Below are 12,379 nucleotides of genomic sequence, written 5' to 3' on the forward strand. Positions count from 1 at the left end.
TATGAAATTTACCTGAGAACTGTTTTTTGCCTCATTTCCTTTCTTTTCTTCTAGGGTTAGATTTGCAAAATCCATTTCAGCAATACTGGTATCACTGGTGCTTACTAGTGTAAGCTCTGGTTCTTCCATTATATCATGGCCAGATTCTGTCTCCTGTGCAGTAAAATTCAAAAGGAAACCAAACCCTTAAAAGTGTAAAAATACATTACAGAGGAAGAACGGTGGTCCGTGAAGACCACGGTGGTGCCTCCCCCACATCCAACCCACTTTTAGAAATATTAAGACTTTGGGGATGGGCGAAATAATTGTCTGAAAATTGCTATTGCAAGGGTTATAAGCCTAAATGCTTATTATGGGGCTATGCAGATAGTACAAATGCGGGTTGACTGGGGGCTGTGTAGAACCTGAGGGGGTAACCTATCAAAAGCAGTAGCTCGTGGGGTGCAGCCAAATGGAGGCCCCTGCTGCCAAATTACATTTTTAGAGGGAAGTATCTTTAATTACACTGAAGAATTTGCAAACCAAACACAAAACCACTCCAACAAAACAAAAGCTGCAAAATAAAGTATCTGTGGCCTAGACGTCACTCTTGCTCTCAGTATAACTTCTATGTTTATCGGTGGAAGGACAATACTAGAAGGCAAAAACCATATTCAGGTGACTGGAGTTGAAACCGAGTAGATTAATGCAGTGCAAAGAGGCTGAAGCATAGGCCAAGCCATTAGAAAAGGGATGTGTCAACGGGGAGCAAGACCTTTTATTGGAGATTTCCAGTGATGACAAGATTGACTATCTCAGAATATTAGCAAGTATCTTGGTTGCTTCTGTTGAATTTTGTTTCAAAAGACTTCCCTGGAAATGAATTTATTTACATACAACAGATTTCACTTACCCACATTGGAACTGAGCTCTGTAATGATCCTGAACTTAAAAAGAGCTCTGACTGTGCTAGTTGAGAAAGGTTTCTTAGGACTTTTGGAGTTTCTGCCTTAGTTGAATTCTCAAAATATTTTTCATTCTGAACAGAATATGGTGCCTGAACTGAAGTTCCCATCTCCACTGTTCTGACACAGGATTGAGAATCAATTTCCTCCACATGTGAATTTATGTTTAAAACCCCACAGGTTTCATTTTTGTCTCCATCGAGTCCTCTTTCTGATAGTTCTTCAAAATCCAGTCTTTCTTTTCTGCCTTCTGGTTGGGCTTTTATTGAGCACTCACTAGACATAGACCCACATGGAGTGCTATACTGTAGACTTAAGGGATGAAATACATTAGCCTCATCAGATGAACTGAAGACTGAACTCTGTAAATTTCCTACACAGAGGTGGAAATGAACACTTTTTTCCTTATTTTGTATTTTAGTCTGTTCAGAGTTGTTCTGATTTTCCATGCCTTGGGAAGAATCTCTTGCTTCAATGGTGAAAATACTTGGTAGATCAACATGCTGGCTCCCCTCCTGTGAAGAAAATTCTGGCAGAAGCTGTTGAAAAGATTGTTCAGATCCTATAAGAAATAAGTTAACCATAATTACATGTTCTAAAACCTGGATACAGATACAATCTCTAATAGTCTGACTAAATTGGAGTAATGAAGTCCGATTACTTCCTACAATTTGAGGAGTGAAAGCTGATGTATGTATACATGAATAGAAAACTAAAAGGATGGTCACTGATTTTCAAATAATTCTGCTCCCACAATATATTTTCTCCTGGTCTAATAAAATATGGTTATTAGACATGATGAAGACTAGAGAGAGTCCTAAGACTCTCCTAAGAGAGACTATTGATTTCAATAACAGAACTCGGACTAAAATGTGCATGTGTATCTCATATAAAAACGTGTGTGTATATATACAATTTGTACAAGAAGTTTTAGAAGGATACTTAAAACTGTAAGGGTTGAGGTAAGGAAGCTGAGGAACAAGAGGCAGCACTTTTGCTTTTTATCAAATTCAGAACTGTAAAAATGCAAACAGCATTATTCTATTATTGAAATGAATACACAGAGAAACAGAAGCTGTAACACTGGGAATGGGTGAGGACAGCAGTGGAGACATACCAAGAGCTGCTAGGCACAATTTCCAAGGAAAGTGGATGCAAACCATGGAAAAGTATTTTCTAACTTAATCATACCCTCAGTATTTTCTGTAGTAAATATCTGAGCTGTAGCATGAGCCAAATGAGGATCCGGTTGCTGGTTCGGGCTTATGTTAGACGAATTCAGGCTGGTTCTCAGTGCTGTAAAGGAAACTGTGCTTTTGGACGCTACAACAGCATGGTGGCTTTCACATGAAGAATCTGAGTTCTGATGGAAAACAACAGGGAAAGGCTGACATACTGATTATTACCAATTGGATCAATAGTCATGTTCCTATGATACTACTCTTCCTTAATTACCACTTTACTTTCACACTAATAATTTGCTTATTTAAACCCAATTCTTCCATTTCAGTCAATATGAAAGAGACTTAAAAAAAAATTATTTAGAAAACAATTGCAAATTAACCAGATAGTTTAGAATGCGACAAGATCACTTTCTTTTTCTTTCTTTCTTTCTTTTTTTTTAAAGATTTTATTTGTCAGAGAGCACAAGCAGGGGGAGCGGCAGGCAGAGGGAGAAGCAGGCTCCCCGCTGAGCATGGAGCCAGATGTGGGACTCGATCCCAGGACCCTGGGATCATCACCTGAGCCGAAGGCAGCTGCTTAACTGACTGAGCCACCCAGGCACCCCGACAAGATCATTTTCTAAAGGCAGGAACTATTACGTAGGACAGCCTGGGATGTCTACAGAAAGACCGAGGTTTGAATCTCAGCTGCTTTACTATAATAGGAAGAGGCTTTAAATTTTGTAAAATTAGTAATAAAAAAAACAAAAATATTCTTGAGCCTTATATGGATTATACTCATTAGCTGGAGATAAGGCTGACAGGACAAAATTCTAGTATAGCCGGTTTTCAATCTTGGTTCCACATTATAATTGCTTGGGGAGCTCAAAAAAAGTTTTCTGATAATCTAAGCACTCCTAGAGATTCTGATTTAATTGGTCTGGGTACAGCCTGGGCATTGGGATTTTTAAAAGCTTTCCACGTGATTCTAATCGGCAGCCAAGGAAAAGAACCATTGTTCTGTTCTAACAGAAGAAAAGATAAACTGGTTTTGGAAATTCAAACAATGAAGCACAACAATGAAGCATCTACATTAATATACCTGGTAGGGGCGCCTGGGTGGCTCAGTCGTTAAGCGTCTGCCTTCGGCTCAGGTCATGATCCCAGGGTCCTGGGATCGAGCCCCACGTCAGGCTCTCTGCTCAGCGGGAAGCCTGCTTCTCCCTCTCCCACTCCCCCTGCTTGTGTTCCCTCTCTCGCTGTGTCTCTCTCTGGCAAATAAATAAAAAAAAAAAAATCTAAAAAAAAAAAATAAATAAATAAATAATATACCTGGTAAAAGTCTCTGCTGTCTTGAGAAATCCCAGAGTATGATGATGATATATCAAAATCTGGATGTGGTTCTAAGGGTTTAAATAGCTGACGATGCAAATTTGGAAAAGTGTGTTCCAATTCTGGGAAGTCAAGGTCAACTGTTGCAATTTTGAGAAAAAAAAGATAAAATTTAATTTTAGGTAACTGCAATTTAACAAAATTACTTCCATTTTTTTTTTTTATTGCCAGCAGATGCTTTCAAATTGAGTCCTATCATTACATCCCACATACAAAAAAATAAGGATACTGAATGACCAAAACCTTTGGCAAAGTTTCCATTTTTACTAGCTCCAAAGTCTTATGAAGTTAATTAGAAGAAGCCACTATGATCACTGCTTTGCTATAAGCTTTGTTATTCTTATTTCGTTTTGGCATCAATGATTTAAAAAAAGAAAAAAGAAGAAAAGTTCCTGTATAGGGTGTTACTATGGGCCAGGCATTGTACTTCATGTGTACTATCTCATTTAATCTCCAACAGCCCCCTTTTTAACAGAAGAGGAAGGAGTAAGCAACATGCTCACTGTCTCACAGCTAATAAATGATCAAACTAGGGACTCAAGGTCTGATCTCATTCTCAATATTGGCAATGCTGCCTCAGCTGTTACAGCTAACTTTGCAATGGTAAAGGGAGGTCTGTTCATCTCCGCTACATGTTCTTCAGTCTAATTCGTTCCAGACCCCCCCCCTCTCTGAATGCCCTGTTTTCCATGTATCGTGTCAGAACTGCCACAGCAGGCCAAAGAGACATGAAGCTCAAACAATCATTCCTTAAAACAAAAAGGATGAAAGGTTATATAAAAGCACTGTTCGAAATAATTTTATCCTCAAGTCTGTTTTTTCAGTCATCAAATTTGCTTCATTTATGTGCTTGTCTATCATCCGCTGCATATGTGTCTTACCAGGTGTAAACTTTTCCACCGCAGGCAACAGAGGTTGATGAACTTCCCGAGAGTCCTGCCTTTGATAAAGAACTTGCGATGAAGGAAGTATAGAACTTAAAATACCTCTTTCCTCTTCTTTACCAGTGGTAGATTCTTGTTCCCTGGGGTCCACATGCTCTGAAAATGACCCTGAAAAATGAGTTCAATGAAAATACTGAATGGCTGGGCACTTTCTTAGAGACAAGTTTTGGTAGACAGGCAAAGGATCAGAGCAACTGATGAAGGATCAGAGCAATTAAGAAATCTGCTCAGATAGGTTCCCACTGAATGGGAAAATGTGACAATAGCAGATAATTCTGAAAATGTTGGAGAACCACAGAGAATCCCTGTGGTCTGCAGGCCTGTGACTTCCAGTAATGTAGAGTATCATACTGCCCATTATCCTCTCAGGTATGAACAGTTTACTTTTGAGATTTAAAGAAACAAGCCCTCTCAGCACATTGTGACAAGCTCTCAATGTTTGCTCTCACCACTGTACTGACCTCAACTGATGCTGGTCTTTCAGTTTATTTACAAACATTTTGACTTTATTACCTGGATCTGTAAGGCTCAGATCTGTGTTTTCGTAACTTAAAAAGCTCCCAGTAGAAACAGTTACTGATGATAATGGCTCATGATAAATCTCTTCTGTGTCAGCCTAAAAATGAAGGGGAATGTTAGACCACAATGTAGGAAGTAACAGCTAGAAAAAAACCCAAATCAGTGACATTAGCAGTTATCAATTCTGAGCTCAGATCAAGTGTAGAAACCTTCATAGTTGTAAAGGTCAGTAATAAAACCTTTTCATCATTGCTCAGAACTCATTAGTCTCACACACACACACATCCCCCCATCTCATTTATCAAGTCTTTAGTTATACACACACAATCACCTTTACACACACACACACACACACACACACACCCTCCAGACATAAGCCCTTATCGTTCTAAGTTACTTTTGCTTCTCAGAACTAGAGAGATCATGCATCAGGTAGACTGGAAGGTCTTCTGATGCTCAGATTTGGCTATTTTCATCATTGATCCACTTCAGTAAGAGCAGATCTCAGAGAACACAGACTTCAATATTTCACAACTTCTGTAAACTAAAAGACAACATTAAACCAAACAGCTCTAACAATGGAGTACATATTAAGACACTACTAACATTATCCGGCTTCACAGTTGGACTCAGATATGCATGTTCTTCCTCCACAGCATGGCTTAATACAGCATGATTCTCAGCCACAGCCTCCTTGACCTTGACTGAAATTGGGGGGGGGGGGTAGTTTAGATTATTATAAGTCAAATTCTTAGCACCAGAGGATATCATTTCTATTTTCTTACAGTTTTCTTTCATATCTTGCTTTGTAGAATTGCCTTATCTTAGACCAAAAAGAAACATAAACATTCATTTTATTACTCATTAAAAACATTTCCTAGTCAGCACAATATGCTTTTCCCTGGAGAACTGTAGTTGTTATTATTCTACAAAGAGGAAATTACCAGTATGATGAGAAATGCTTTTTTTTTTTTTAAGATTTTATTTATTTATTCAACAGAGAGAGACACAGTGAGAGCAGGAACACAAGCAGGGGGAGTGGGAGAGGGAGAAGCAGGCTTCCCGCGGAGCAGGGAGCCCAATGTGGGACTCGATCCCAGGACCCTGGGATCATGACCTGAGCCGAAGGCAGACGCTTAACGACTGAGCCACCCAGGCGCCCCAGGGAAATGCTTTTGTTATTAAGTGAAGCAAGAATATTCTATCATTAATACAGTATGATGTCAAAGTTGAGGAAAATGCATATAAAAAAAGGCAATATATAAAAATTATTTGGTCTCACTTAAGAATTCAGGTATTCTGAGTTAATTTTTCTCTTACTTCAAGAGCCAACATTTATGGGAAAGCTAGTCAAAGTGTACAGTTATCTGTGGCTCTGAAAGAGAATAAAATTAAAACTGTGCCACCAAATATATAAACTAAAAATGTGTGTCTCATTATCACCATGATTTTATTAAGAGACATCATACACATTAAAAGTATGTTTCTTAAATGTTTTGGTAAGAAATGTTTTCTCAAAGACCCAGGACACACGTGTACCTGTACGTATATAAAATAATATCTATATTATGGATAATGAGGCAGAAACAAAGCTAATACTGAATATTATATATTAAGTACAATGTGTTTTCAATCATTTTTTACTGTCTTCTACTTCATTAAAAATATTATTTTGACCTAATTGATATAATCAATAAACTGTTACTTGGTTTCTTCTATACAAACTAAAATTTTCAATAAAGAAACTAAGATATGGTGAAATTGTACAGTAAGTTATTTTTTCCTAGGCAGCTCATTTCAAAAGCTAGTTGGGGAGATAAGTTAATCTGGGGTTTATCCATTCATAATCATAACTATACTGTTATCTGTAACATACCAAGAAGATTCCCCCAGGGGGCAGATTTGGGTAGAGTAAGAGGTAAGAAAATAAAAGTAAGAAGGGAACAGGGTCTTCTCTTTTGGAGAAATGTTGCAGAATTCAGTGGACAGGTCCCTGAAAGAGCTGGAAGAGAAACAAGTTATCAGTGGTTTGGAAAGGACTCACTGATACAAGGGGCCCGTTATGAGATTACTGAAAAGGGGAAGTAGCATCATGAAAGCAATGCCTTGAACAGAGTCATCTTCCCATGATACGCAAGAATTTCCTGCTTTCCTTCCGAAGCAAAGCACCATTTCCCACCTTCCTAAAAAAGCAAAGGGTACAGAGCTTGAAGTTAGTGATACCACCATAAGAAATCAGGCTGAGGTGATGAGGACCTGAATAAAGAGGAAGGGAGGGAACAGAGAAGAAGTAACAAAGCCGGCACCCTCTTTTCTAAGACAGAAACAATGGATGATTATGAGAAAGAAAAAGCAGCCCCGAGCTGACCTGGCACAATCAGCGAGGCTTTAGTGTTCTCCTGTTAAACATGAACAATTTCACAGAATACCAATAACAGGAAAAGCTACCCTGTGACTATGATGGATCAAGACAAAAATCAGGCCACCAGCACTCATGTCTAAACACAGACAAAACCAGGAGTATTATCCAAATCATAAAAATGATCAAGCATCTCCTTATCTTGGCCTGAATTGAGACAAAAAGTGTGATTTGATGTATTTTTAATGTCAAATACAATAAGGAACAATTTTTAAAAATATTATTTATTAGAGAGAGAGAGAGAATTAATCGCAACCACACTCTGTGCTGAGCATGGAGCCCGACGCAGGGCTTGATCCCATGACCTGAGATCATGACCTGAGCCGAAACCAAGAGTCAGATGTTTAACCGACTGAGCCATCCAAGTGCCCCGAGAATGATGATTTATAATAAAAGCTATATGTGCTCATTATGATTTCAGAAAGCACCAAAAGTTATAAAGAAGGTAAATTCCTCCTTTTCCTACCACTCATAAGCAACCACTTACTGCACTTTGGTGTTTTTCTTTCTTGCTTTTTTTTTATATGAGTAACTGCTTCTTCTTTGCTAGTTATAGCTTTCATAAGCCTCACTCCATTATTCCCACCTCCTGGATAATTCCTAAATGGAACTGCCCCTGCTTCCTGATAACATCCAACACTCATAAGTAGTGCCCCATTTCCTTGAAGCCTCTCCCAAATCACCTAATACAAGCCCAAATCTTACAGTAAGTCCTTTCTAATACCTGTACTGAGACACCTCCCAATTCCCTGTTGTGAGCATTCTACCTGACTGGAACAAGTCAGAGCTTGTTCTCAGCTCTGTTCAACTATAGGTAAGTTCCTGGTCCTCTTTGGCTAGAGGACACCAACAGTAGACTAAAAAGAAGTACAGGTATCCACTGGCTAAATCTAAAAGAATGATAACAGTTTTATTTTAAACTGTTGGCTCTCCCTCGTCTCTCATTCTATTAAACTATAGTGACAGCAAAAATAGAAAGAAATCTGGTTAGAAAAGGTAACTGCTTAAAAGATACTTTGGAACTAATGCAGCAGTATGAATTAGAACTATGCTTTGTAGGGTAAGCAGTATTACAGACATGAAACAGTTTGTTATATATGTGCAGAAATTCAAAAGGGGAAAAAAATTAATACTGGTTGTGTTTGGGAGGCAGGATTAAGTGATTTTAAGTTTTTTCCTGGTAACTCTCTTTTCCAAATATTTTAAAGTAAACATAAAGCATGTCATTTAGAATGCTACAGAATATTTTAAAGATAATATTTAATAGTATTAAATTAAATATGGACTGCTACAAATAGGCTTAAGTACAAAATTTGTGGAGGTTGCCAACGGTGAAAACCTCATACCCTCATATACTTCCTATTAGCATTTATTTAGTAAAATAATTTAAAAGCAAAATTACTATTCTCTAAATAAACTTCACTCCCTCATTCAGCTTTTTGTGTAAAGAAATAATACGTGCTTTTTGTAAAAAAGAAAAAAAAAAACTATAATACATGAACATATAAAATAGAAAGTGAACCCAGCCTCCAACAAAGGTAAACCCGTACCAACACTTTGGTGATTATCATTCCAGACAATTTTCAATGCATAAAGATAGGTTTTACTCCTTTCATTTAACAAGTACACAGAACCACATGGTCCAGACGCACCATAATGATTCTATTACCAACAGTCACTAAAGCTATTCACCATTTCTCATTACAAATTACACTACAGTAAATATCTTTTGTCCACATACCCTTGTGCACAGCAATTCCATTGCCTATTTCTCTCTCTCTCACCTGCTTCCTTGGAGTCATCACCACAGACGTTCTCCTGGGCAATGGGGTAAAGACAACCAAATGCATCACAGTTCAGTGGGCTCCCTAAGAAACTTTGTTCTCGGCTTATTGAGACTCTTAGAGGGTCCCTGTCTTGATAAAAATCTGGTTTACCTGGGAGGAAGAAAAGATGGACTCATTAGATTTTCACTTATGTTTCTAGAGTTAGTAGTTAAAACGAAAGTGGCAATTTAGATTGCAGGTAAAAATCTATGTAGCAAGAAAATAATAACCGCTTATCTTTCACACAGGCCTTTAAATTATTTCACTTCGATTTTACTAACTTTTTAATGATAGTCCCACTTCCAACACCAGATAATACTTCAGTATTGACTAATCACAGAAAAAAATGCCTGGAGAATTTACTAACCATGAATAGTATTACAAGGTGTAGTCTGTGTTCATAAAATAGAGTCAAAAATAGCCACAGCTAATCTGTGGTATAAGAAATCAAGGTAGAGGTTTAACCTGGAGAGAATGGACAGACTGTAATTGGGAGGACACAAGGGGAGGGTTTGTGGAGTTTTCTAAGGTTCTAGTTCTTGACCTGAGTGGTGGCTACATAGGGGTGGTTATTACAGCGGTAATCACTGAAATAAACACTTGCAATTTGTGCACTTCTCTGAATGTTATACTTTGATACAAAAATAACAAGTAAGGAAAGAGAGGAGTGGGAGATACCCCAAAGTAGAAGCTAGTCTACTGTGCACAACCCTAGCAAAGCTTGGCAATTCAAGGCACCAGGTATTCCATAAGGAAAGTGTGCACCAGGGAACGAAAGACAGGGAGAATGTTTAGAATGTACTTGGAACAGATCCATCCCATCTCCTAAGATCCCTGTCCCTCAACATCATCCCCATAGAAGACTAAAGGTTTATTCTCTGGAGAAACTGAATCCAGTACACTGTGAAAACAGAGGGCTCAGCACCAAAAGGAAGCAACGGTGGAAAGAAGGGAGGATGCCATGAGGTAATCAGGGGTATTCAAGTCTGCACCTCAATGCAGATCCCCCCAGGTTTGGCTCCATAATAGCAACAGCCAGACTTGTATCAAGCTCGGAGGATCTTTTCCTAAAGAAACTAAACTGTGAACTGCCTCAAGGAAAAGAACTCCAGATATTAAATTGAGGGTACCCAATGAGAAACCTCCTTTTCTAATGAAGTTCAGCAGGAAACAACGCCCCTGCTTACAAAATTCCTACCTAGCCTTTAGCATCCCACTCAAATATGCAAGACGTTAGAGAAAAGCCTCTAAAAAATGAGAAACAACAAAAAAGGAACAAAAGAATTCAGACAAACGGAGAAAATACAGGAACCCAAACAAAACATTATATATATTCAAAGCAGGTAATACGTTGCACCCCTAAGAAAACAGCAGGATGCTATGAAAAAGGAAGAAAAACAAAACAAAACCAGGAAAAGAGCAAACTTTTAGAAACTGCAATTTGACAGTCAAAATGAAAATTCCTAAGTTAGAAAAAAAAATTGAGGAAATTCTTCCAGAAAGAAAAACCAAAAGCAGAAGAGATGAGCTAGAGAGGAAAACTGGAGGGTCAATAGAGATCAGTATCTCTCAACACGACTTAGGAGCCTATAGCTATTAGCTTTCCTTCTACATGCCTCCTTCCCCTCCTACCGCCACGAAATATTAACTACAGATACGCTGTTTAACTTTTTATGTACACCTGTGCTTTGGTACAAAAAGACAGTAAGACTTTTCACCTCCCCAAGAACCAATTCTCATCCTCTTCGGAAGCAGTAACACCCTTATTGAGAATGCACGACAGAGCTCCCCAACTTTCAAGTGGAAGGTGTTTCACAGAGAAACTGGTGTGATCTCACCTTCTATTACAGGTATGTGAAAGAAGTATTAGTGTGAGAAGACAGATATTTAACAAACTTTAAGCAAATAAAAGGAGACAATTTACTATACAAGAAAGTTGTACAAAAAAAGGAAACAGAGTTTCACTGTCCTAGCAGTGAAAAACATTTACACATTAGCATGATGGTAATTTAGCTTAATTTTTCCTAAAATTCATTGCCAACTCTTGTGGTAAATATAAGAAGAAATACATAAAAGACTTGAAAAGTGGCTGCCTCTGGTAAGGTTAAGGGGTGAAGGGTAGGTAGGGGCAGGAAAAAAAAATGTTGTTTCATGTTATAACCTTTTAGCACTATTTGCCTTTTAAAACCATTTGCCTGTAATATTTTGACTAAAAGTATTATCCAAAGAAGTGTGATAAAGGCTAGGATAAAAGCTCCAAAGATCCAGGAGAAGGATACTTGATAGTTCAGGCCCAGTTTACCAGAGAAGGGGCCCTTAATCAGCCCCACCCGGAGGAGCAAGAGCATGAAGGGCCTAGCAGGTGAAGCTCGAGACTGAGACTCAATTTAGACTTATTCCTTGAATCGAACAGAAGCCCAATGAAGAGTTTCAAACAGGGAGATGCAGAGAGAGCTTACTCGGAATGTACCATGGGAAAATTAGAGTATAGCGAGACTGGAAACAGGAAGACATGGGGAGCTGTAGTAGCCACTTGAGAGAGAACTGATAGCCTGCATTCCTGAGTGGGAGTGAGAACAAGCGGACAGAGGCCCAAGCTGAACAAGGAGAACTGAGAATTGGTGATTTTTATTGGGTGTCGGAGAGATAAAGACAAGGGCAGTGTTAATTAAGATTTACATCTAAGTACTTGCCCTGAAAAAAGAAGGCTCAAGGATAAGGAGGTGGTGGTGAAGGGTGAGCTATATGATACATAGTTTTCCCTTTGAGACAAGATGACATTTTTGCAATCACAAACATAACTCATTAAATCATAGGAAGAAAAAAAAATCATGGGAATCAATGGTGAGAATTTCCCAGGGTGCATTCTGAATTAGGGAAAGCATTAATTCCCAAATAGCTGTGGTTTGCCAAAGTTACAACTTCCATAAGACATAATAAGGAAGCAGAAAGGGGACTGATTCTTACGAGTTACTCTGAATCTCTACCTTCCTTAATTCTTTCAGTCAGAAACAAAGGTACAATATTTTATGGCTTAAGACCAAAGCAGCTGTTAATATTGCACTTCTATGTACTTTTCTAGTGACAAAGCCAATTTTCCCCCTTAAAAAAGGATGTACTTTGATAAATTTGATCAATTACTTGAGTCTGAATTCTAAAAATAATTATGAAA

The 12,379-nt window shown here is 38.3% G+C and overlaps 1 protein-coding gene and 2 non-coding genes across 7 annotated transcripts in view; all 3 read right to left on the reverse strand.

Moving 5' to 3' along the window:
* Positions 1 to 12,379, reverse strand: part of CEP295 (centrosomal protein 295) — a 54,175-nt gene that overhangs the window by 2,386 nt on the left and 39,410 nt on the right. For 4 of the 5 annotated variants that reach the window (XM_032426104.1, XM_032426103.1, XM_032426107.1 and 1 more), the window contains 8 exons: positions 9,166 to 9,318; positions 5,569 to 5,666; positions 4,957 to 5,059; positions 4,381 to 4,551; positions 3,440 to 3,579; positions 2,136 to 2,331; positions 893 to 1,506; positions 13 to 153 (listed from right to left, as the gene is read on the reverse strand). In XM_032426104.1, coding sequence (XP_032281995.1) covers positions 13 to 153; positions 893 to 1,506; positions 2,136 to 2,331; positions 3,440 to 3,579; positions 4,381 to 4,551; positions 4,957 to 5,059; positions 5,569 to 5,666; positions 9,166 to 9,318 — 1,616 coding nt within the window. The remainder of the gene's footprint in view (positions 1 to 12; positions 154 to 892; positions 1,507 to 2,135; positions 2,332 to 3,439; positions 3,580 to 4,380; positions 4,552 to 4,956; positions 5,060 to 5,568; positions 5,667 to 9,165; positions 9,319 to 12,379) is intronic. The other variant, XM_032426105.1, reaches the window with a different exon arrangement.
* LOC116645942 lies at positions 5,148 to 5,217 on the reverse strand. Its single transcript, XR_004302055.1, has one exon. It is a non-coding gene; the product is annotated as a small nucleolar RNA U2-30 (small nucleolar RNA).
* LOC116645944 lies at positions 5,367 to 5,446 on the reverse strand. The gene has a single exon (XR_004302056.1). It is a non-coding gene; the product is annotated as a small nucleolar RNA U2-19 (small nucleolar RNA).

This window comes from Phoca vitulina, unplaced genomic scaffold, assembly GCF_004348235.1.
Source record: "Phoca vitulina isolate PV1807 unplaced genomic scaffold, GSC_HSeal_1.0 scaffold34, whole genome shotgun sequence".
NCBI classification, from domain to species: Eukaryota; Metazoa; Chordata; class Mammalia; order Carnivora; family Phocidae; genus Phoca; species Phoca vitulina.